The sequence below is a fragment of the Macrosteles quadrilineatus genome, unplaced genomic scaffold, assembly GCF_028750875.1.
Source record: "Macrosteles quadrilineatus isolate MER2022 unplaced genomic scaffold, UCM_ALF_1.0 Scaffold_4__1_contigs__length_99947679, whole genome shotgun sequence".
NCBI lineage: Eukaryota > Metazoa > Arthropoda > Insecta > Hemiptera > Cicadellidae > Macrosteles > Macrosteles quadrilineatus.
In genome coordinates, this window is record NW_026542597.1 from 41,814,843 (window position 1) to 41,841,862 (window position 27,020).

General features: G+C 35.2%; 3 protein-coding genes across 4 annotated transcripts in view; 2 read left to right on the forward strand and 1 right to left on the reverse strand.

The window, feature by feature from the left end:
• LOC128991998 (uncharacterized) overlaps nucleotides 1-5,999 on the forward strand; it is a 58,944-nt gene extending 52,945 nt beyond the window's left edge. The window contains exons 8-9 of the mRNA XM_054415324.1: nucleotides 2,702-2,859; nucleotides 3,346-5,999. Coding sequence (XP_054271299.1) covers nucleotides 2,702-2,859; nucleotides 3,346-3,603 — 416 coding nt within the window. The 3' untranslated portion in view covers nucleotides 3,604-5,999. The remainder of the gene's footprint in view (nucleotides 1-2,701; nucleotides 2,860-3,345) is intronic.
• Nucleotides 6,000-8,352: 2,353 nt separating this feature from the next.
• Nucleotides 8,353-27,020, reverse strand: part of LOC128992363 (4'-phosphopantetheine phosphatase) — a 60,732-nt gene continuing 42,064 nt past the window's right edge. For both annotated transcript variants that reach the window (XM_054415909.1, XM_054415910.1), the window contains one exon: nucleotides 8,353-9,595. In XM_054415909.1, coding sequence (XP_054271884.1) covers nucleotides 9,388-9,595 — 208 coding nt within the window. In that variant the 3' untranslated portion in view covers nucleotides 8,353-9,387. The remainder of the gene's footprint in view (nucleotides 9,596-27,020) is intronic.
• On the forward strand, nucleotides 12,499-21,439 carry LOC128992362 (mucin-2-like). Its single transcript, XM_054415908.1, has 2 exons — nucleotides 12,499-12,622; nucleotides 14,438-21,439. Exons 1-2 carry the CDS (start codon nucleotides 12,572-12,574, stop codon nucleotides 21,341-21,343), a joined length of 6,957 nt encoding a protein of 2,318 aa, XP_054271883.1. The 5' UTR covers nucleotides 12,499-12,571; the 3' UTR covers nucleotides 21,344-21,439.

Consider the following 27,020-nt stretch of genomic DNA (forward strand, 5'->3'; position numbering starts at 1 on the left):
GACAGTTGTTTATCAGAATTGTGAGCTCAGGTGCAACTGTGTGTATAACTTGCTTAACAATATCTGTTGACAAATCATAAACATCCCTACTTTTAGAGGCTTTGAAGTTGTGAACAATCTTTACAATATCATTTGGTTTTGTGGGAGTGAAAGAGAAACTTGTGTTTACCCTGGGAATATTAACAGTAAAATTGGCATCTACAAAAGGTATATCAGGTATTTTCCCAACAATATCGTTGACACTTTGGATAAAAAATACATTAAAATCAGTTGCTGAGAACTTCGACTCCAAGTTCACTGTTGGTCGAGGTCTGCTGTGATTAATCAAACTCCAAGCTGCCTTACATGGGTTGGATGAGCCTGTGATGAAAGCAGCGTTTGCAGAAATTTTTGCGCTTTTAATACCGAGGCGATACTCCCTGCGCAGACTTCTTACCAAGGGCAGTAACTCAGGCTGACTCGTGGACTGCTCATGGACCAGCATGATCCAGTTCTTCAGATGAGCTAAATCCTCATTATACCAATCAATCTTGCTAGGTGTAGCGTGCAATTTAGTTTTAGGCTGTGAGATTCTTTTTTTCTTTAGAGGAAAACAGAAATCAAAAATACATTTAAAACTATTTAGGAAAAACTCAAAACAGTCTTCGGGAGAAGAAAACATAGTGTGGGCCAAGTGTAAGCCACTTACAGCCCTTGACTGCAACGATTCAGTAAAATTTAGTACTGCATCGTCATTAAAAGACCTGAAATCAACAAACTTGTCTACAGAACAAAGACTATTTATATGTACACGGTGAAGGTTTATGTACATAAATACATGTTTGTGATCAGCCACCTGATCTCTGCTTACACCTGCTTTAAAATCAGTCTTACACATGTTAGTAAATATATTGTCTAGAGGAGCAACACCACGAGTGGCCTCGGATATCACACCGTACAAATCAAAGCTTCGCAATAGGTTCTCAAAGTCCTTGGCATCACTGGGGAAATAGACAGGGTTCACATTATGATCGGTACCTATTATCACATACCTCCCTAGTGTCAACAAAAATACTAAACATTTTTCCAGTATATCAAAGAAATTACCCATTTTACCGCTCGGTGATCGGTACATAGTTACAACCACCAATGACAAGTCTGTAATAATTGAAGCAGAAAATTCAACCTCTTTTTCTACACTGTACATTGAGAGGTCCAGAGGCTTGACAGAGTAATTAAGTCTATTATTGAAGTACAGAGCCACGCCTCCAGTTGCAGACGTACGACAAAAACTATTAATTAGTTCCAAGTTACCAATACTTTTATAGTATTCAATTTCATCTTCAAGCAACTGATGTTCACAGACCATAAGGAAATCTACTTGATTGTCAGAGCATAATAATTCAAGTTCGATTGTCTTATTCCGCAAACACTGAACATTAATCAAACATAGGTTAAGCCTGACACAGTCTATTTCAGAATCAGTAGACTCAACACGATCTTTGCAAACTATTGACCTAAAAAAGGCTTCACATGTGTAGGACCAGGTTTTCTAGGAGTGAATTCCCTAATTAGAGTCCCTACAGGCCAAAAATCAGCATTCAAGATACCGTCAAAGTCATTAATTGGCACACCTACCTTGAAAGATGCATACGTCGGATACTTAGAGGTTAGTTTGACACAGTCAACACTTTTAATACCACCTCGTGTCACATAGTCCACTATAACTTTTTCAGTTACCTCTGGTTGACATCGAGAGATAAACAACCACGATTTCTTCTCCACAATTTTAAGGCTAGAACTGCCTTCATTAGACCCAAAATCAGTTTTTGTGCCAATGATAGGTTTCTTATTAGCTACCTTTTTGACAACAGGCGGATTTTTCACTATTCCGGCAAAACTAGTATTCAGAGGTCTAGGTCTAGGTTGACCAAGTTTAGGCTTAGTAGGCCTACCACCGGGGATGGTTTCAGTTATCAAGCTACGGTTTGAGTCAGATAATGTCTGATTATTTACACAAATATTGTCCTGATCTACTATGGGAAATTGCTGACAAGACTTAATCCCACCTACATTATTCACATCTAGGCCTACACCTGGTTGACCTTGGTCAAGGTCATGCATAGAATTTGGCTTTCCAGTCTTAATAAACTCGTCAAATCTTTTGTTTAGTTTGATATTGTCATCTACGACACCCTTTACCATAGATATCAAACTCACAACAGAAGAATTCAAAGTAATGATGTCGTCAACATTGCCAATACAAGAACGTAATCTCTTGAGGTTAGAACTACACGACTCACAGAACCACGTACATTTGTCATTCAATTTTGCTATTTGCTCATATTCATTCTTAGATATATTTACGCATGAGATGTGATACCACCTCGAACAAAAACCTTCACAAGCTAGTGCATTATTATTACTTTTCACTAATTTGAAACAACTACCACAATTCGGGTCAAGTATACTATCCGCCATGACAGTCCAACACCAATGCCAGTTGGGAAATAAAATGTTATTTCATTTCATTTCATTTCATTACTCTCAATAAATTTCAGGCTTAAAAGGGTGTGGGATTTTGTATAGTGGACAGACTTTAGAACTAAAATGTTTGTGAGTTGAATATTAAATATTTATACAATAACAAATGTTTATACAATAACAAAACTTGTTGAAAGTAGAATTATCTCAGCTAACTTGTGTTCTCGTCTGTCTACAGTGAGTGCAGAGCTACAGCTGGCCTCTTCTCTTAGCCGTCGTCTGCTGGTAATCTTGTCTCCGGCCATGTTTGAGGGTCAGTGGAGTCCTTCCGACGTCTGCCCTCTCTTCCGGCAGCTTACTGAGCTTCATCCTAACATCATTTACATTCCTCTGAAGGTTTGTATAGGTCATTGTGTCATGCTATTCAGCTAAATATTTTGTTTTCAAATTAGGATGATACTCTTTATTATACTTTTATTGTTATAATGTTTTTTTTTTGAAAAGTCTAAAAACTTTATAAAACATTTAACTGCATCTCAAAGTCAACTCCTAAAAATACCTTCTATTGTAACCATCTTGATAAAACAGTTTATTTCGTGGTTGAGTTAAAATCCATAAGTGGTTTTTGGCATCAACTGTGTTGTGGATCGTCAATTAGAGAGTTTGCTGTAATATATTTTGCATATACTTAGTCGCTAGGCCGCAATTGACTGTGGTGAAAACCAATGTGGATTCTATGACACCGGCCGTAAAAGCATATATGAATAAAGATTGTATTTGAGTTGATGCTATGTTTAATATAGATCATAAATAATAATAATTGTAATCTTTCAAGTATTGTATACTTTTTGTACAGTTGTTCACAAATGTTTTGTTCTTCAGGCACTTCATGTGGATGCTTCCTGGAAGACAGAGGAAGGGATGGAACTGCGCCGCCTGATGTCCAAGTGTGCGCCAGTAGTGTGGCCCGCACAGGGAGGTCCAGCCATCAACCGGCGCAACTTCTGGATCTCCCTGCGTCTGCGTATGCCACCACCACCTCCCCCATCCCCAGCCACAGGCGCCGCTATCCCTGCCACCAACAAGGCCAAACTTTCTACCTTCGCCAAGTCTAATGAAAGTCTGGAGGTGCTTGTTTAAACACTCCTCAGTCTTGAGGAGTGTTTAATGTTTCATGTTTAATGTTTAATGTTTAACACTGACACATTTGTGAAATAGACAGTATAGAGGTGTGCTAGTTGTAATGGACAGAATTTAAAGATACTTTTAGTTACATAGAAACCGGGAGAATCAAAGATTTCTTGTTACATAGTTAAGATAATGAATGCCATATTTGAAAGCTTTCATGACAAAACAACAGGAATTAATCCTGTTTAAGAACAAGGCTAGTAAATGATTTCTCTGAGCTAATTTCAAGCCAGATTTTATGAATGGATTGAGTCTTTGCTTCTTTAGCTTGTTGTCCAGCATTATATATTTTTTATATCCTTGATGAACTTTGTTACACTACTCTTATATTCTTGTGGTACATTTAAACAAGCACAACCTTAATACACTTTTAATTTATACTTTATATTATCTTCTTAAATTATTTTTCATTACTAATATTCTACTTCAATTGAAAAATCAGTGGTAATTCATAAAGAATGTCTTTTTGTTTGACATTGTTGGTATTTTTGTTTGTTTTTCTACACCCACGGTTCCTTATTTTTGTTGCTTTCAATGGTAGACTCTCACTCCTTAAGTAATTGTGATTGAATATTAGCTACTTTTGCTAAACAGTTGCATGTGTAAACGATCCTAACTGATTTAGTTGGAAATGTGTATTTTGTATAAAGCTATATTTATGGTCTCTTAGTTTTCATAATATCTAAGCTGCGTGTATAAGATAAAAATGTATAATATAACTGCTGTTGATGTATAAGACTGTAAATATTGTGAATAGCTATTTAAATTGATACAGCTATGTTTTAACTTGTGGATAGTAATTAGTAATTAGATTTAGTCTTGATCAAAATAAAGTTAGTGTATGGACAAATGCAAATACATTACAATTGTAATGTCCTTAGCAGGTAGATTAAAAATTATAGTTATTTTGTATAGCTGTCTATTTTTTTCTCCCTGACTTAGTCGTAAAAACTTTTTTTTTTTATTATATTAAAATTGTCTGGATTGAAAATACAAAATAAGTTTAAAACTGATTTGAAACTTGTGGATCCAAGATTTAATATTTTTTTACAAAATGTTTATGTGGTATAATTTAGTTGTTTGGCTTGAGGAAGTTTTGTATATCTCTATTCTTCCGTGTACACTTTTAAGGGCTTTCCCTAGATAGGTAAGTCTAAGGTATTTTCCTTGTTTACCTTTAGATAAAGAAAACATTATATCGTAGTTTGATTTATGATCCATAACAACTTTGAAGTGTAAAGAATCGCAAAATCTAACTATCATAATTAACATGATATTTTGAGAGTAACATCAGTATTTATTACTACAGTATTTTAAATTACATGTTGCGTTTTTGAGTTGGTAAACTTGTTTCTCTGAATTTAAGCCTTCAAAGTTGTAAAGGACACTCCATAGATTATTTAATTTTTATTCTTCTAAGCGTAGAATAGCTATACAACCACTTGATAAACCAAAGAAGGATGAATGACATTGCCATTTTGGACTTTTATTATAGAATGTTAATGTGCTTTTAATACTAGATATATATTCTGTCGTATCTTGTAACAAAACAAGTACGGCAAGTGTCTACTATTACTGTGGTGTTACATCCAGGTACTTTAGTGCATATGAATATCTTTTTACTAGTGGATTTAGCTATGCTAAGAACAATGCCTATACCTCACACATACATCTCTTATGATGGAGTTTAATTAAAGATTTGGAACATGTTTTACTAAAAAATCTTAATGTTATAAAATCTATTGAATAGATTATGGGTCTCAGTGAATTCTTATATCACATTTTTGGAGATACTGATTTTTAAACTTGGCTTGGGTTGTCTAACACTGTCATTGTATTTTACACAATTAATTTCTGTAGGTGGGTGTTATACTGCAATGTGAATTCAAGGAGATTTTGTATAAAAGTGGTAAAAGTTATTAGGGGAATATGATGCAGCTATCTTTGTTTTTCGGACTTTCAAACGCTTGTTGTTTCACCTTTATATAAATGTGTCAATCTTAAATTATAATGTACAATTAATGGAAGGTAAAAAATATTTGTTAGTCGTCTATCAAAATTACGCTTGTTAAATATTACTTTGTAATAAATGTTATATTTGTCATCCTTATCAGTGGCCATTGTGAAGAACATTGTATGTGAATATTTCTTTCTGTGTAAAATTTCTCTTATTATGACAATAATTGTTATCAGTATTACATTATTTGCTTTTGACTAAAGAATTTTAGTATTGTATTTATGTATAGGATTTATTTCCATGGCTGTTTTAGGCTTATGTATTTAAATTATTTTTGTACATATTTATAAGTTCATAATTGAATAAATAAAAATTTTGTTTTATTTCAAGACTTGACTTTGTTTAGTTCACCTTTCCCTGAAGATGTATATTATAATTATATAATCAATATAAATATATAAGGTTCATAAAAGAGGAAAGCTACACAGATCATCACACACCATTCTACACTCATCCTTCACTCATATTTGGGTTAAAATACGCACCTAAGTGGCGTCCCCATCTTAATGATTGATAATTGATAATAATATGTACAATTCTTCACCTATGAGAGGAGTGCAATTGACTGTGATAAAATGGAATCGTCTTTATTATGTTATTATGTTTATTATGTTGTCGCCATATTATGTTGCAAAATAGCAACTTAACATAATGGAAGCGACTCAGGCACTCTTACATGTAGCCTACAGAGACACGACGAAAGCACTCTTCATTAGGTACTGAACAGCAAATTTGAAACTGTTATGATCATTACTTTAATGAGAGCAAGGCTGGGTGCACTCATCACCTAAATATGAATTTTAATCTAATTTAAATACTATTTAACTTCGATATAATCATATTTTAGACCTTGAATAAATGGGATTATTAGTACAATGCAATTAGCTAATAAACGGCCTAACCCCAAAAACCAAAGAGAAAGCTAACTTTTGACTCCAAACTGTTACATATAGTCCCAGTATTGTATGGTATAAAGTTACACCATTTTGAGCATCTTTACCACACTAAGAAATAACACGGTTAAACCAAGGGCACAAGCATAGTAGTTTAATGCTATGCAACTGTCAAGTCTGTATAGCAGTATTTGCTTTGATTGTCAATTTGGTGCTATCTTATTCCTGTCCTGAAAAACCACATAATTTTAACTATAGAAAATCAGGGTACAAAATTTCAGTAAAAAAATCCTAATCTTTTGGGTCTTATATAGTCATCCTCATGGTGAAGTGGTGAGGAATGTGACAATAATGCCATTGCCAGACTGGGAATGCCCACTCTGGTTTTCCAAAGAACCCAATTATTGATAGGCCACCCATATTTTTTTCACAACTCTGTAAGTGCTCCTGCACTAGAAAATGTATGACTACACCACTGAGTATTGGCATTAATCGCTATGGTTGGAATTTGGAAAACTTGTATTCTTATATTTTAACCCAAATATCTCAAATCAGACCATAAGAGCCTTGATGGGTAAGAAAATTCAACATGGGGAAAATATATACTTTAAAAAAGTATGCATAGAACTCTCAGGATAATGAACAGGCAAACTTCTTATTGACCTTGCGCCAGCTTAGGCCTATCCTTTGCCATTGATATTTGTTTTGTAAAATCAAAGGTAAAATGCAGCAATATAATCCTAAGATTATTTTTTTGTGTTTTTGGGAGATGAATAAACCTCTGCAAACTATTTGAAAACAATAATTGTTAGAACTTTAAGGAAAACACAACTTGTCAGCTAGCACCTGTCAACCAACAATAAATACTTCTGACAGTCGCAGAATTAGTTTGAAATTTAAATTATACTGTTCTCGTTCACAATGTTGGTCTCGGGTACAATCCTGTTTACTCAGTTGGCTGGAGTTTTCCCAGCTAAGTGTTTTATATTTACAAATAGAGATTTGAGGTTCGATCCTAGATGATTCCTATACAAGTGGAGTCTATTGTTCAGTCGTGGGCTTGGGTTTAGTATTGCCATTTATTATTCTTTTTTGTTGGACCTTTAAACAGGCATTACGGTACTTAACACTTGTGCATAAAGCACAAAGCTCAATTGATTAATCATGTTCTGTTGGTCAAGCCAACGCCTTCTACAACAGTAAGCTGTTTAGTTGCTACATATATCACATGTTAAGCTGTATTGTTGGAAAGTTCTTGTTTGTTCCAAGGAGGCAGTTCTTCACACAAGATCCAAACTCTTATTGAGCTCTACTGGCAACTCTGCAGGGCCGTGCATCAAGCCAACGCCTTCTACGGCTGTCAACTGTTGGTTACTGTTTTCTCTGCATTCATTGACATTGTCATCACGCTCTACTATTTCTTCTTGCTCATATGGCCTACCATCAACCTGGACGAGATACCCTACTTGCTGATGCAGTGCAGGGGTTATGGATTGTTTTTATTTTTATTCATGTTACACAGTTTATTCTCCTCGTATGGCCTAGTATGGCTGCCGCTGAAGCTGTGAGTTTTCAAATTTTATTTGGACTATTGCTGTATTTTAGAAAATGATAATATCAATAATTTTATTGTGTTTTTTAAACTTAAGAAGTGGTTATATGTATTTTGGATTTTGGAACATACTGATAATGTGTTAACTTGGTTAGACACTATTACTAAAAAGTACTGCAAACAAAAACAATAAAGTAATTGTATTTTTACAATATGATAAATGCAAAAAAGGTAGTAAATAATCTTCTAATAACAATTTGTAAAATTTATTTGATAATATACATGTCTTGCGAAGGAGTAACCTATATTTACAAACTTCAAACCTATTCCATTTCAATAACCTATGGTGGAATAAGTAGGTTTATTCCAAACTTTGCACTGATGACTTTGTGTTTACAAAACATAGTTCCACATATGATAATGATTATTTCAATTTTTTCATTTTGAATCATGCAATATTTCATCTAACACAGTTCACAGAAAAACAACTAGTCATGAAAAGTGAACATAGAGATGAAAAAACTATCATTTAAGTAACGTTTGTCAAACTACTTGACTGTAGGACAACATAAACTGTGGCACTAATATTGCCGTTAATCGTAATACACCGTTAATACACCGTTAATACACCGTTAATCGTTGATAATATTTCTTAAAAAAAAAGGAACCAGAATAATAATCTTGATGGTCGCCAGAAAAGTTGGAAATAATCAAGTATACATGTATAAGAATTTAATAATATTTTATTCATAAAGAATAAAAGTAAAATACACAGAACCGATTCTGGAAATTTTTCTAGGGCAAGCAAAAAACTGAAAATTTTCTGGACTGTAATAGAATATATCAACATGTTAAAAAATCTAAGCTTCAAATTTCCAAAAGAATGTAACCAACTTTTGGATGGTGAAAACAGATTTTCCAATTTAAATTTACGAGATAAATAGTTAAGTACATTCTCCCTCAATATATTGAATACATTGTGATTCAGAATCAGAACCCAATATTTTTTCATAGAATTAAGAAACATACTAAGTTCTAGAACACCTAGCATCTAGAAATATTTAAAACACTAAGCCACAGGCAAATTAATGGTGTTAAGCTTATTTTTTTCAATTTCCAGATTTTTCAATTGTTCTGTGACAATCCAACCGTAAACTACCTAGTATATCCGCTCTGACAAAAAATTGTATAAATTGAAAATATTTAAGCTTGGATTAAGTATGCATCCTTATAACCCCCAACTAAATTAATATCAGTTGGCCATAATGGTGCAGTTACGCAGAAGGAGTCTCATATTTGCAAATGACTGAGAACATGGGACCGCCGAGTCTGTTGGCCAGCCATCGGTTCTTGATGACAGCTAGTCTGAGACTCTCGCAGGTAAACTTGGTGTCCAGGTTGGTGTGGACGGCTCGACCCATCCCCTCCAGCACCAGTAGGTCAACGTGCACCAACGCGTTCACCAGGTCACGGTCCAGCTTGCTGTAACAGGCGTTTACAAATCAGGGGTTGCCATTTTCTAAGACAATCTCAGATATTAATCATTATTGAAGCCATTTCTTGAACAGTCAGGTGCTGATGAGCAAGTTAATTTGATTGACTTTTGTCAGAACCTGATGTAGTACAATCGCTTCCGACCTAGTCCTGCAAATGTGTAGGCCTTCTCCTAACACCCTTCACTACTCTTGAAAACTTTTAGCCCATACACTTATCTTAATAAATCCATTATCTGAGGATAGATTTAGCAATAACGCAATTCATATTTGGCGAGTGCCAAGTAGTAGTTTACACTACAACGATGGTGGGGGAAGTAAAATACCTCCACTGCTGCAGGGCTTTTTGGAATTTTCTCCATAACGCTTGCGTCACACATTTTACATTTATTTACAATGCTTCAATTTACAAATTTATTAATTTTTTAAAGGCTGAAGAAATTGCAAAATTTTTACATAAAAATCGAATAACCCCTATTTTTACATCATAAACCACAGTTCCCATAGTCCAATCATGCTCGTTCGCAAACTTGTTCAATTTTATGGTTTAAAAACATTTGTACCGAGCATCATCCAAATCGGATAATCTTTCCTCACGTTATAGGGCCAACGGACGTATATATTTGAATTTGAATGGTTTGTATTTATGACCTCTGGGGGACAGGAAAACTATTAATGAAATCTAATTCTTTTATCCTTGTAGTAACAAACGACCTGTTTGTGTGTTTGAAGTGTGTGAAAGTATGAGTTTCTAATGATGATTCAACAAAGTGTATCAGTAGTTCTCCAAGTGTGTATGTAAATGTTTTTTTTTCAGATCTGTGATAGTTTGCAAGTAATGTAAGATGACTTCATATGCACTCAATTATACACTCTCAATCACTGTATAATTGACCAGAGCAAATATTTGCTCTGCTGCATTGATTTCTGGGGCAGGGATTGTAGTAATGGGAAATGAGTAGGCTTTTTATTAGCGAATTTCCCTAAAAGGCCCGTTCACACGGGGCGAGTTTATAAGCTACACGCCAACGTGTAAGAAGCCTGCGAATTGGCGAGTGTGCTTGTATTCGTTCACACGGAGCTTGTCCACTCGCCAACTCGCAGACGTGTAGGAAGACGCCGGCAAGTCGGCAAGTGCGCTTGTAGTCGTTCACTCACACGACGCTTTTTCCACTCGCTCAGTAGCTGGCTTGAACCAAATCCTCCAACATCTTTGAGTAACAAGCGCACAAGCACAAGCAACTGTGTTCACACTGGGCTACTTTACACGCCTACTCGCTCAAAAGCTGGCGAGTTGGCGTGTAAAGTAGCGGCAGCGTCAACTTTTTCCAGAGCTTTTTTACAAGCAGCTTTTGAGCGAGTACGTCGTTCACACTGAGCTATTTTACTAGCTGCGTGTAAAAAAGCCGGCGTGTAGCTTGTAAACTCGCCCCGTGTGAACGGGGCTATAGGGAAGTAGCTATTACCGTAGGTCTCATGGTAAGACCTAAGCCCGGGACCGATTTACTTTTTCATTTTGATGTCCCCAGAGGCCAAAAACACCATTCGTTCAAATTTGTATACATCTATATATAGAGATAGAGATATATATATATGTGTGTGTCCATCCGCACAATAACTTGAGTAATTTTTGTCTGATTTTGATAAAATTTGGTTTGAAGGTGTAAGGCGGGATAAACTTGAATGAGTTCGCGAACCAGCATGATCGGACTATGGGAACGGGGGTTTATGGGGGGTTTTATGGGGTAAAAATAGGTTTTTCTCATTTTTGACCCTAAAAACACAAAATTTCACAATTTCTTTTTAAACCATTTTGTAGAGCTTAAAAAAACAAATAATTTAGTATATTGAAGCGTTGTTATGTGCCTTATTGTTACGGAGAAAATTCAAAAAAATTGTAATTTTAAAATTCCCATGTTATTCTTATGGAGAATAAGTCAACTGTTGTAGTTTGCTTGTTTATGAACATATTTTGATCAAATTTGGAAAATACATTAATTTCTTACTATACCACAGTACCTTTTAATATTTTACATTAAAAAAAACTTTTTTACCCTCTGTTGCAGCAAACCTAAGTACTCATTAAACTAATTCTGTTTAAATAGGGAATAAATGTGATATTTTTAAGGAGACATTTTAGTTTAAATCCAATCAGGCAGATGGAAATTCGCTAAGTCTGCAGGTTTGCTGCAGCGGGGGTATTTATTTAAAGCCTAATATCACCTAAACCCAAAACTATAAGGTAAGTAGAACAGTCAAATCAACAAAAGTGATGGCATGGCTGGAAGTTAATTGACAAAGATTTCAAGGAATATTCCAGTAGTATATTCCAAGCTCCTAGTACTTATTTGTTTGATGTTAATTTTGAGTGATGTTCAGTATATGTTTATTATATGTATGTTATATGTTCAGTATACGTTATGTATTTTTGCTACACTTTCCTTCAAGATTAGTAAAAGTATTTTCACATTTCGGGATCTGGAATCTGATTCTGTCCTCCGGTGAGAAAGAAGCTAAAACACCACTACCTTGTCCGAATGCTATTATTGTAACTAAATACTAGTACAACAAACCTAATTCTTTTATTAACCACAATAAATTTTAAGTTATATTTTTTATTTAATGAGGATATTGTGGTTTAAAGTATATATACATTTATATACAGACTACTGGGCTACCATCAAGGATTTGGTAATGGTGATACTAATATAGAATGAGCGCAGTTTACTTGAACAATAGTATCGAAGCATTGCGTCATATCATGTTTCTACGATTTTCCTTCAACATCTTCAAACAAAACCAACTGAGCAAAGAACCAGAGACAAGCTTCAATCCGATTGACACACATCTTGACAGAAACACAAAATGATGGAAAAGGTCACCCAAAACTGATATTTATTGAGAATGATATTTCTGCCTCTTTCAAGGGATTTTTCAACACAGTTGATAGTTTCCTTCATTTGCTATGGGCCCACTTCCCTACACCATCGTGTGTCTAGTTGCTTCTATACTCAAGGTTTGTAAAACTTATATTGTCTAATGGCTTGGCAATCTGAATACATAAACCAGCATTTTTAATCATGAAATATATTTGCTGTATCAGAGGCTGAAATTGCAAAATAAAAACAAATATTTTACTAAAGTGACTTGTTTATGAGAGTTGATATAAAATATGAATAGTAATCGATAGATATTAAAATTTACGGGAACTGACGAGAGAATAATAGAAATCAGTGTGTTCTTGGCTTGATTGGGTCTCAATGTATTTATCGATTCTAGAGAAGAATTAGTGTAAAGATAGTAAAAGATTTACATGATATTTGGGGGTACAATTAACTTATATATATTTTTACAAAAATTTAATTCAAACATTGACTATACTGTATTACTAAAAATTGCCTTAAATTCAATCAGTTTTGTGTAAAAATGTTTGAAAGTAGGTTTTGATGTCAACTATTGTTTTTTATGTTACACAAAACACCATCTCATAAAAGGGAAGTAGGTTTTGATGTCAACTATTGTTTTTTATGTTACACAAAACACCATCTCATAAAAGGGAACCTCATGAGGAGATGAATAAGCTGATTCAAAACAATTCACAAATAGTTAATTTTGCCACCTACCGGTATTGATTTCAAAATACTGCAGCAGTGAATCAGTCAAATATAAAATATTTTATAACTGTACAGGGTGTTCAATTTATCAGCATTAGTTTTGGAAGTGGGCTTAGTTTGGAAAGTAAATATCCAAGAATGAAATAGTTCAAATTTACATGATAGCCTAAATTGAGTTTGTTTGTAAAAAAACACTGAACAAATTTCATAAAGGGTGTTCAAAAAAGGTGGGGACATATTTTACATAGTGATTCCTTGGGTCAAAATAAAGAGAAAATCATGAATAACATTTTTTCCAAAATCGCTTTGTTACCCAGATATCCGCCATTTTGTATTTTTTACATAAACATGTTTATCTTTAGACTTTTTCAACCGATCTTTATCAAACTTGGTATGTATGACTGTAAGTAAGGTAGAAGAGACCCATGTTACAAAAAAATTCTTCTTGATTCAACACAAAATTTCAAAATGGCGGCCAATTTAATTTAAAAATATAAATTACACAAAAACGGCTGATTTTATGAAAAGATGTCAAGAACACTTTTATTTAGAATTTGCAATTCCCTATCAAATGATACCAAGTTCAAAAAGATTGAATAAGAAATAGCTGAAATATTAAGATTTTTAGTTGGAAATGGGATAGAATCAGACAGAAGTTAGTCAGGTTTGCCCAATTTTAGAACTAACAATCGTAATATTTCAGCTATTTCTTATTTGATCTTTTTTAACTTGATATCGTTTTATAGGGAATTTGAAATGCTAAATTAAAGTGTTCTTGACATTTTTCATCAAATCAACTGTTTTTGAGTAATTTATATTTTTTTAATTAAAATGGCCGCCATTTTGAAATTTTGAATTGAATCAAGATGAATTTTTTTCCTAACATGGATTTCTTCTACTTTAACATACATCCCAAGTTTCATAAATGTCGGTTGAAAAAGTCTAAAGATAAAAATGTTTATGTAAAAAAAAAAATGGCGGATATCTGAGTAACGTAGCGATTTTGGAAAAAATGTTATTCTTGATTTTCTCTTAATTTTGACCCAACGAATCATTAGGTAAAATATGTCCCCACCTTTTTTGAACGACCTGTATATCTCTGCAATATCTTTAACACTAATCATTGACAAAACCCCTTGCAGTTACTCAACAGACTGACTTGAGTCTAGACAAAGAATGAAACAATGTTAACTAAAAAAATTATTCTTTTATTGCAGGGAACAAACAGCGCTCCGACTCTTCCCAAAGAAATATCCACAGTAACTCTGAACAATGCATCATACATCCCGGGTATTTTGACATCAGGATTGCTCGTCATACCATTCACACCAGCAAAGCAAGTTTACATTGATTCAAATGTGGTTTTGAACACAAGTATACTCACTGGTTCACCTGTCAGTTCTTATGTAACTAAACCATGCAATACGACCAACATTCAAACAAACCCTGCAGAAAGTGTAACAATCTCATCCCAACCAGAAAATGTCAATCCAACCGAGGTATTGCCAGAAGTCACGTCAACAATACCAGATGAGCTTAAGACTCAAGATAACATAATCAACACTCAAAATATAGAGGAACCATTAGCAGAAGCGGAAGAAGATGAAAAGGATTCTATAGCTGAACAAGAGAATAACTCGACAACCCCTACGGAATCTGACACTTTAAGTGATGAGAATATACCAGCTGTTACTGAAAATGTATCTTCTACCCAAACAGCAGAGGATGAACCATCAAATGAGTCCACAATACCTCAATCTGATACTCAAACTGATGAACCAGAAACCACCAAGGACACTCAAGAATCAGGAGTCTCAAGTGACTCGATTACACCCTCAGAGTTTGTCAGTTATCCTGAAGAAAACCAAACCAAACTACCAGAAACCGAACTAAATGAACAAACTAGTGATGACACATTAACTGGGACAATGGTTAGCCCTACTGAAGTCAGCAGCACTAACGAAGATGACATAACAGAAGATATTTCCCAGGAACAAACAAAACTTCCAGAATCTGATAATCTAATAGAAGAGTCTTTGTATAAATCTTCAAACCCTGAGGATGTATTCACAACCTCTGAGAGCGCTTCTAATGAAACAACAGTAACTGATGATGCATCAGAAGAACCAACAACTGAGAAAACTGCAAACACAACCTCTGAGAGCTCAACTGATGAGAGCACACCATCTGATGAAACAACAGTAACTGATGATGCATCTGAAGAACCTACAAATGTCAACAATGAAACTACAACCTCTGACAGCTCTAATAATAAGAACACTCCTACAGATGACACAAAGGAAACTGATGATGAAATTGAAGAACCAAAACCTGAAAACACTGATACAACATCCTCTGAGAGCTCTAATGAGGAGAGCACACATACAGATGACACAAAGGAAACTGAAGATGAAATTGAAGAACCAAAACCTGAAAACACTGATACAACCTCTGAGAGCTCTAATGAGGAGAGCACACCTACAGATGACACAAAGGAAACTGAAGATGAAATTGAAGAACCAAAACCTGAAAACACTGATACAACCTCTGAGAGCTCTAATGATGAGAGCACACCTACAGATGACACGAAGGAAACTGTAGATGAAATTGAAGAACCAAAAACTGAGAACAACGAAACGTCAACCTCTGAGAGCTCAACTGATGAGAGCACACCATCTGATGAAACAACAGTAACTGATGATACATCTGAAGAACCTACAAATGTCAACACTACAACTACAACCTCTGAAAGCTCTAATAATAATAACATACCTACAGATGACACAAAGGAAACTGATGATGAAATTGAAGAACCAAAACCTGAAAACACTGATACAACCTCTGAGAGCTCTAATGATGAGAGCACACCTACAGATGATACAGTAGATGAAATGGAAGAAACAAAAACTGAGAACAACGAAACGTCAACCTCTGAGAGCTCAATTGATGAGACCACACCATCTGATGAAACAACAGTAATTGATGAAGCATCAGAAGAACCAACAACTGAGAAAACTGAAAGCACAACCTTTGAGAGCTCAACTGATGAGAGCACACCATCTGATGAAACAACAGTAACTGATGATGTATCTAAAGAACCTACAAATGTCAACACTGAAATTACAACCTCTGACAGCTCTAATAATAAGAACACACCTACAGATGACACGAAGGAATCTTATGATGAAATTGAAGAATCAAAACCTGAAAACACTGATACAACCTCTGAGAGCTCTAATGATGAGACACCTACAGATGACACGAAGGAAACTGTAGATGAAATTGAAGAACAAAAAACTGAGAACAACGAAACGTCAACCTCTGAGAGCTCAATTGATGAGACCACACCATCTGATGAAACAACAGTAACTGATGAAGCATCAGAAGAACCAACAACTGAGAAGACTGAAAACACAACCTTTGAAAGCTCAAATGATGAGAGCACACAATCTGATGAAACAACAGTAACTGATGATGCATCTGAAGAACCTACAAGTGTCAGCACCCAAACTACAAACTCTGACAGCTCTAATAACAAGAACACACCTACAGATGACACAAAGGAAACTGAAGATGAAATTGAAGAACCAAAACCTGAAAACACTGATACAACAACCTCTGAGAGCTTTAATGATGAGAGCATACCTACAGATGACACAAAGGAAACTGTAGATGAAATTGAAGAACCAAAACCTGAGAACACTGATACAACAACCTCTGAGAGCTCTAATGATGAGAGCACACCTACAGATGACACAAAGGAAACTGTAGATGTAATTGAAGAACCAAAAACTGAGAAGAACAAAGCCTCAACCTCTGAGAGCTCAACTAATGAGAGCACACCATCTGATGAAACAAAAGTAACCAATGATGCTTCTGAAGAACATACAAATAACAACACCGAAACTACAACCTCTGAGAGCTCAAATTATGAGAGTTCAACTTCTGATGAAACAGCAGTAATTGATAAAGCATCAGAAGTACCAACAACTGAGAACACTGAAAAAACCTCTGAGAGCTCAACTGATGATGAAATTGAAGAACCTACAACCGAGAACACTGAAATGACAAATTCTGAGAGCCCAACTGCTGAAAGCATTCCTACAGATGACACAAAGGAAACTGATGATCAAATTGAAGTACCAAAACCTGATAAAACAACCTCTGACAGCTCTAATGATGAGACCACACCTTCTGATGAAACAACAGTAATTGATAATGCATCTGAAGAACCTACAAACGACAACATCGAAACCACAACATCTGAGAGCTCAACCGATGAGAATACACCATCGGAAGAAACTCAGCTAACTGAAAATTTTTCAGAAGAGCCAACAACTGACAACACTGAAGCCACAACCTCTGAGGGCTCACCCGATGATAATACACCATTCGATGAAACTCAGCTAACTGAAAATGTTTCTGAAGAACCAACAACAGAAAACAATGAAGCCACAACCTCTGAGAGCTCAACCGATGAGAATACACCATTTGATGAAACTCAGCTAACTGAGAATATTACTGAAGAACCAACAACAGAAAACACTGAATCTGAGGGCTCAGCCGGTGAGAATACACCATTTGATGAAACTCAGCTAACTGAGAATGTTTCTGAAGAACCAACAACAGAAAACACTGAAGCCACAACCTCTGAAGGCTCAACCGATGAGACCACACCATTTGATGAAACTCAGCTAACTGAGAATGTTTCAGAAGAACCCACAACAGAAAACACTGAAGCCACAATCTCTGAAGGTTCAACCGATGAGACCACATCATCTGATGAAACTCAGCTAACTGAGAATTTTTCAGAAGAACCAACAACAGAAAACACTGAAGCCACAATCTCTGAAGGTTCAACCGATGAGACCACACCATCTGATGAAACTCAGCTAACTGAGAATTTTTCTGAAGAACCAACAACAGAAAACACTGAAGCCACGATCTCTGAAGGTTCAACCGATGAGACCACACCATCTGATGAAACTCAGCTAACTGAGAATGTTTCTGAAGAACCAACAACAGAAAACACTGAGGCCACAACCTCTGAAGGCTCAACCGATGAGACCACACCATTTGATGAAACTCAGCTTACTGAGAATTTTTCAGAAGAACCCAAAACAGAAAACACTGAAGCCACAATTTCTGAAGGTTCCACCGATGAGACCACACCATCTGATGAAACTCAGCTAACTGAGAATTTTTCAGAAGAACCAACAACAGAAAACACTGAAGCCACAACCTCTGAAGGCTCAACCGATGAGACCACACCATCTGATGAAACTCAGCTAACTGAGAATTTTTCTGAAGAACCAACAACAGAAAACACTGAAGCCACGATCTCTGAAGGTTCAACCGATGAGACCACACCATCTGATGAAACTCAGCTAACTGAGAATTTCTCAGAAGAACCAACACCATCTGAAGTAACTCAGCTATCTGAGATTGTTTCAGAAGAACCAACAACTGAAAACACTGAAGCCACAACACCTGTGAGCTCAACCGATGAGACCACACCATCTGATGAAACTCAGCTAACTGAGAATTTTTCAGAAGAACCAACAACAGAAAACACTGAAGCCACAATCTCTGAAGGTTCAACCGATGAGACCACACCATCTGATGAAACTCAGCTAACTGAGAATTTTTCAGAAGAACCAACACCATCTGAAGTAACTCAGCTATCTGAGATTGTTTCAGAAGAACCAACAACTGAAAACACTGAAGCCACAACAACTGTGAGCTCAACCGATGAGAATACACCATTTGATGAAACTCAGCTAACTGAGAATTTTTCAGAAGAACCAACAACAGAAAACACTGAAGCCACAATCTCTGAAGGTTCAACCGATGAAACCACACCATCTGATGAAACTCACCTAACTGAGATTTTTTCAGAAGAACCAACAACAGAAAACACTGAAGCCACGATCTCTGAAGGTTCGACCGATGAGACCACACCATCTGATGAAACTCAGCTAACTGAGAATTTTTCAGAAGAACCAACACCATCTGAAGTAACTCAGCTATCTGAGATTGTTTCAGAAGAACCAAAAACTGAAAACACTGAAGCTACAACACCTGAGAGCTCAACCGATGAGAATACACCATTTGATGAAACTCAGCTAACTGAGAATTTTTCAGAAGAACCAACACCATCTGAAGTAACTCAGCTATCTGAGATTGTTTCAGAAGAACCAACAACTGAAAACACTGAAGCCACAACACCTGAGAGCTCAACCGATGAGAATACACCATTTGATGAAACTCAGCTAACTGAGAATTTTTCAGAAGAACCAACAACAGAAAACACTGAAGCCACAATCTCTGAAGGTTCAAACGATGAAACCACACCATCTGATGAAACTCACCTAACTGAGATTTTTTCAGAAGAACCAACAACAGAAAACACTGAAGCCACGATCTCTGAAGGTTCAACCGATGAGACCACACCATCTGATGAAACTCAGCTAACTGAGAATTTTTCAGAAGAACCAACACCATCTGAAGTAACTCAGCTATCTGAGATTGTTTCAGAAGAACCAACAACTCAAAACACTGAAGCCACAACACCTGAGGGCTCAACCGATGCGAATACACCATTTAAAGAAACTCATCTAACTGAGAATGTTCCAGAAGAACCAACAACAGAAAACACTGAATCCTCTGAGGTTTCGACTGATGAGAATACACCATCCGATGAAACTCAGGAAATTGAGAATGTATCTGTAGAACCATCTGTAGAACCAATTACAGGAAACACTGAAGCCATAACCTCAGAGAGCTTTCCTTTTGAGAATACACCATCTGAAGAAACTCAGGAAATTGAGAATGTATCTGTAGAACCATCTGTAGAACCAATAACAGAAAACAATGAAACCACAACCTCTGAGAATACACCTTCTGATGAAACACAGCTAACAGAGAATGATTATGAAGAACCAACAACCGAAAACACTGAAGCCACAACCTCTGAGAATACACTATCTGATGAAACTCCACTAACTGAGAATGTTTCTGAAGAACCAACAACCGAAAACAATGTAGCCACGACCTCTGAGAATACACCATCTAATGAAACTCAGCTAACTGAGAATGTTTCTGAAGAACCAACAACAGGAAACATTGAAGCTACAACCTCAGAGAGCTCACCTGTTGAGAATAAACCTTATGATGAAACACCTCAATCACAAATAACAGACAACACATCTGAGGTACCTTTAAGTGCCTCAGCTACAGCTACTGGACAAACCGACAGTTTTGATCAATTATCCGAAGATCAAATCAGTTATCAACAACCTACCATGCCGGAGAGTTCCAATAATGTAGTCGTTCCAGAAGAATATTTAAGTAATTCTGTTGAGCCAGGATCACAACAAGATAATGGTGCAACAATGACACCAACTATTGAAGATTCAAACAGTGCTATTGTAGAAGAACCTATGAGCAATGGGGCAACTGAAAAGCCTCAAGATCAAGATACTAACAACAGTGATGCTTTATCAGGACATCAAAACGCCTCAGGTGCAAACTTTCAAATACCAACAGAGGCTGAAAACAAAATTGGTGCAAACAGTGATGCCAATCCAATAGCAGAAGAAAACTGTGACTACCCAACTACTACAACTCCAAGTGGTGGATTTAACAACGGCTTCACAAACATCCCAGCAGGGTACGGTGGAAACACACAACCTGCTATGCAATACAACTACCCATACAATAACTACAACAACGGGTATCAGTCACAATTTGCCAATGGGAATAGTCAGTATGGATCACCAATGCCATACTCTAGTAATCCAGGCACAGGATACAACTCCAACCCCTATTCAGGTTCTTACGGACAAAACTATGCACCATCCTATTACTCCCAGCCAAGTGGCAACATGATGCCATACCCATACTACCAGAACCACCCGGGGATGAATCAATATGGCTACCAACAAGCGTATGCCAATCCGTATACAACCGCTCCAATGGTTCCCGCAAAGGTGTATCATCATCCAATGGTGGTTACTGTTCCCCATATTCTCCCTGTTGTAGTGAAACCTGTTAAGCATCCTTTTAGCAAGTCATCTTCAAAACGCAAGAATAAAGCCCAAGAGGTGGGAGAGAAAAATTGAAAAGAAAACGTAGACTACGAAACAAGCCAAAAATGTTTGATGAAAGAAAATCTATATTTTCTTAATTATTTGTTCAAATAAAATACTTTTAAAATAGTTTTTTGAATTTTATTGAAACTTACAGTGAGTCAACTTTAATAATACAAATTAAATTTTTAATACTGAAAAAATTTCTCATAACTCATAACTTAAGTGTTATGAAATTATAGGAATTTAATTTGTGACTTTTTAAAATATGGGAATTTTTAAAGTGCATTTAAACAAAAAAATCACTTGATATTGTAACTTTTAATTGTTGATTTAAAAAAAATTAATTGCAAACAAGAATCACAGTATGAGACAAATCATTGACTCAATTACGATCGAGAGCTCAAAAGAAATGTGAACGGTATTTAAATTTAAATCCATATATAAATCCCAGGGTGAGGTTCATTTGTCCGAGTTTTCAACTGTCCGAGTTTGTTAAAAATTACACAATATTTGTAAAATCATTTCAATCAGAAGCCGATGTAAACCTCTACTGCGAAGTAATCCGGCATTGTGTGAGAGCCCTTTAACGTCGCCTTAAGAAAAATTATAAAACTTTCTTTAAGGCTTACTTTACTTATTACTAATAGTACTTAAAAATAAACAGAATTTGAAATCAGAATGAAGAATTCATACCGGTAAGCAGATACCTGCGCGCGGGCTCGGAAACCGGCAGCCACTACAGCCACTTCCATTTGAATGCAAGTGACATTTCTCCCGCCGAAAATCGGAATCGGAATCTGAATCGGTGTGCACTCTGGATGTACCGTAAGTATAAAATGTTTATTGCAGTTATACTCGTGCTTTGCGTTTGCAATGGGAGAGGACACGTTTTAAGAAAATTAGGTTTATAATAATTGACGGTATACTATAGTATAGCACATGTACTATAGCCATAATGTTCTACCACTGCACCTAAACAATAGAAATAAACGGTATCAGCAAACTGACACATACTTTCTCCTATAAGCTTGTAAACAACCTTTATCATGGGTAAGCGGTGGGAGTAACTTTGATATTTTATAGGGATGAGTCACAAAAGTTGCAATGACTTTTGAACCATAATTGTTACAGCAATGGGGGGGGGGGGGTTGCACTATTTTTGTTTAGGATTGTATGGGCCATAACACATTAATTTTAATCAAAACTGGGTTTTTCCCTAAAATCTGATATTTTTTTATGGGGGTTTTTATGGGAAATAACAAAAGTTACAATTACTTTTGAACCATACTTTTGACGGAGATGGGATACATACCATTTTGTTCAAATTTTTTAGAACCATAACATACTAATTTTAACCAAAAGAGGAATTTTTACTAAGATCCAATTTTTTGTTTTAATGGGGTTTTATGGGAAAATAATATAAGTTACAATAACTTTGGAACCGTCATTTTTACAGAAATGCAATTTTAGTGTTCAGCGAATTCATTGTTCAGAATTTAAAGTACTATAACATAATAAATTTTGATCAAAATCGTTCGGGTCGTTTTTGAGAAAATCTGAGTTTTCCGTTTTTTTATGGGTTTTTGGAGGAAATTTTGAAAAAATGAAAAAAATGCCTGGAGATATACTGGGTTACCTACCTACCACATTTCATCAAAATCGGACGACAGGTGTGGTCTGTAGCTCTGTACACATCCACACACACACGGACATCACTTCAAAACCACTTTTTTGGGTTCAGAGGGACCCAAAACGGATATCTCCACTCAAAACTGTTGACTGAACTATTGAAATGTCCTCGAAAATGTTGATGAAACCAATACTTTCTCCATATACTATGTATAGGGGGAAAAAGTGATCCAAAACGGATATATCCACTCAAAACTCAAACTCAAAAATTTTGACGAAAAACAATACTTTCTCCATAATATACTATGTATAGGGGGAGAAAGTAAAAACCTAGCTCAAAATATTCACCAGTTTATTTAACAATCAAAAACTTAAATTACACAACAATAATTACATTAAGTTTACATTCAGCATAATTTATATGATAATAGGGCAATTTGCTGTGATACCCCAAAAGCAAGAAAATGCTTTTTTTATGCAATTTCCTGAAAAATTGAGCTGTGGGGAAAATAGTAATGGAATCATATATACTTGTGTAGACAAATGTTTTACAATTACACCACTATTTTTTAAGTATTACAAATTTGTATTTTTTTCACTTGATCTCAACTAAACCTTTTGACTTTGTCAATCAAAAGGTTTAGTTGGCCTTTGTCAATTAGCCCTATATAAATGTATCCTTACAACAATAAAGATATATTATTCAAACAGTTTTCAAAAAAGAGTCAAGTAGTTTGACACAGTAAAAAGATAAATGAGGACAAAACGCCCAATTTAGATACGAGTAATTATGTTTTGAGGAATATCTAAACAGGACAAGGTTAACTTTGTGAAAGTTTGGGTATGGTTGATTGTAAGCAAACTGTCAAAATCCACGATGCTTATACAATGTACTGTGTTTGTGGCTATGGTGATTCAGGTGAGTGAATTGAAACATGTCATCCTTGACACAAATTAATGTCAATCACAAAAATCTTCTATTGAGTAATCTTTATTTATGTAGTTGTAATATTAATTTTTGCTACACTACTGTGAAATGACCTGTTTTTGTTAAATGTTTATCCCCTGCAAAAATTCATCATTACATTGTTTACTACGGCAAAAGAATGTTTACTAAGCGAAAGTAATGTTTACTATCTTTATTGGATTTTGCCGATGTAAACAAACAAAGATTTGTTATTGTTTTGTCAACTGTTTTAATTTTCATCAACCAAAACTGTACAACCAAAGTAAATATTAGCTGTTTGTTTAGTATTGATGTTATAACCTGAAAAATACCATGAGTTTTGTAATGTTCAAGAAAATAATTAGTCTTTGTATTGTAGCAAAAAATAACGTTCAAAACTCGAGTGAAAGTTGGTCTATACATATTCTCAACCATTTAAAGTGCTTGATAAATCTCACACTTCAAACATGGTCTCAAATATGTAATGACTCACTATCTACTCTTGTTATGAAATATACTATTTTGTAGTTCAATCAACAAAACTATTAGTTCTCCCGAAGGTAAGTGCCCCCCCTGTAAATCAACATAAATATACAATAACTGGGGATGGGTTGATAATTATTCTTTTCTATTAGAGTTTTGCTTCTATGAAACAAGTTCTAGATGAAATTATGAGAATCCTGCATTATTGTGAAACTTTAAGGAGCAAACATAGTCGAAATTGTATGCATAAACAAGTATAACAAGGACAATAGGGAACATAGTAATTAGACAAACCTTACCGTACTTAACTGCAGATAAAACAAGTTCAGATACAACTACAATTTAAATAAAAATTAATTGGCCCACTGCCTCATATTTTCTTAACTGTAATTATAATATACTGTCATTAAATAATAAAATATCCCAACAAATGTAAAAAATCTGAATAGGTTTTACCTTAATATTTTCTTGGTTTGTTAGGAGTTTTTTTAAGGATTTTGGCTATAGCTGTTTCTAGGTCTTAAAATATTCTTAAACAAATTTTCCCTTTTAAAACATTCCTTTAGTTTTCAATTCATCATTTTGTGCTACCTGTGCTTGATGTATTTATTTTATCATACCACGGTTATAGCATTGCCATAGACAAACTTCAAAGAGCAAGATAGTAGAAAATAGGTAAAATAGACATCAATAGGGCAAGCACCAAGCTCTGTAAAAATACCAAAAAAAAGAATTTGATTGGTAAAAAAAATTGTCAATCAAGTAGGTAATATTTAATTTGCCGACTGAACTAAATTTACATAATTATTTAAACAAATAGCGATTTTGCTTTTACCCTGACACAACAAAGGACAGTGGTACCAAACCTAGCTTTTATCATAAAGACTATGGTACCTAATAATGCTATTTTTTAAAATTTTCATTTCATAATATCATAATCAGCCTATTGCTGATAAAATTAGAGATAATGTCATCTAGGCACAATGCCTTCCTAATAGATATACAGGAGCATATAACCTTATCTAATTTGTCTTGGGCGAAATACCTCGAAATCTCCAGTGGTTCTGGAAATAAAATTCTGACTCTTATTTCAATTTTGTTTATTTTACATCAGATAACTTATCATTCAGAGAAATTAATCATGACTTAATAATTAGTTCTTTAAGGAACTTTTTTTGTAATTTCATGAGGTTCAATCTGTGAAACCGCACAGCCTAGAAACTAAACAGTGGAAATGGAAAGCTATTTATGTAGAAAAAGTATTCTAAAGTGACCCTCAAGAGGCACTAGATAACGTTCTTCATGATTAGTAAAAAGTAGGGTTCTTTTCAATTAATTCACTACCATTACTTTTTTTAATGCAATTCCGATATTTTTAACAGTTAGCCTAGTCTATGAATCAATTATAAAATTAAACTGTTATAAACAAACCAAACCAATCAAACTTGCTGATTATGAATAAATGCTGGTATTGAAACAGAATTGCAATAAAAATGTAGTGGTAGTAAATTAATGGAAAAGGACCAAAAGTTGTTATTTTCTGAGTTCTCTTAGTATTTGTGAAAACAGTGTCGGCACTTAGACTGTAAAACATACATTATTTTATTTCTTCTCACTTCACTTTGGAAGAAGCTTTAACTGCAATAATCAAGTTTGTGTGAATGTTTTTGTATTAATTACCTGCATGATACTCTACTCAAGTGAGTTAGTTGGGTTCCCTTTCCCTCCAAAACTGCAGTCCTAATTCCAAGGCAAAAATTTAATCCTTTCTTTCAAAAGTAAGATATTTATGTAATAATGAAGCCCAGTGATTCAGTTATAAAAAGACATACAATAGAACTCCAATCACGCGAACTCCAACTATCCAAATCGCTGATTATCCAAATTGCTTACATAAATAATAAAAACAGTTGTAAGAGTATTAAAGAAGACAGAAGGTGTGATTGCGGCAAAATCCAAAACCTCTCTCACAGCCATATTGCCATCATCGTCTCCCACAGTCAGGGAAACATTGTCATCATTTTTCGCAACTACAGTAAAGTCTTAAATTTGCTCATCTTCCGAGGTCTTGTAGACATTATCACGTCTCCCGCATTCATGGAAACATCATCATCGTATTCTGTGATCGCTACAAAATGTTAAATGTATTCCACGGTCATGTAGACATCATCGTCTTCTGTGATTGTGGCAAAACGTTAAATATATCCCACGGTTGTCTGGACATCATTTTCGTCTCCTGCGGTTACAGAAACATCATCATCATTTTCCACTATCACAGCAAAATATTCAATATCTTCTCTGGTACTTTGGACATCATTATCGTCTCCCACAGTCACTGAAAAAACCGTCATCTTGTTCCGCAGTTGTGTAGACATGATCATCTTGTTCATGGAAACTCGTCATCATTTACCGTGAATGTAGCAGTCTTGAATATCTTCCTTCGTCTTAAATAGACATCATCTTCGTCTCCAGTGGTCACGGAAAATCATATTCGTCCTCTGTGATCATGAATCATGAAAGTATGAATTTTTCAATTGCAACATATTTGCAAACGATATACCCTTGGCCTATTTTCAGTAAAATACCCTGAATTTCATTAAGAATCTGACTATCCAAATGGGGTACAGTTCCGATTGATTCGGATAGTTG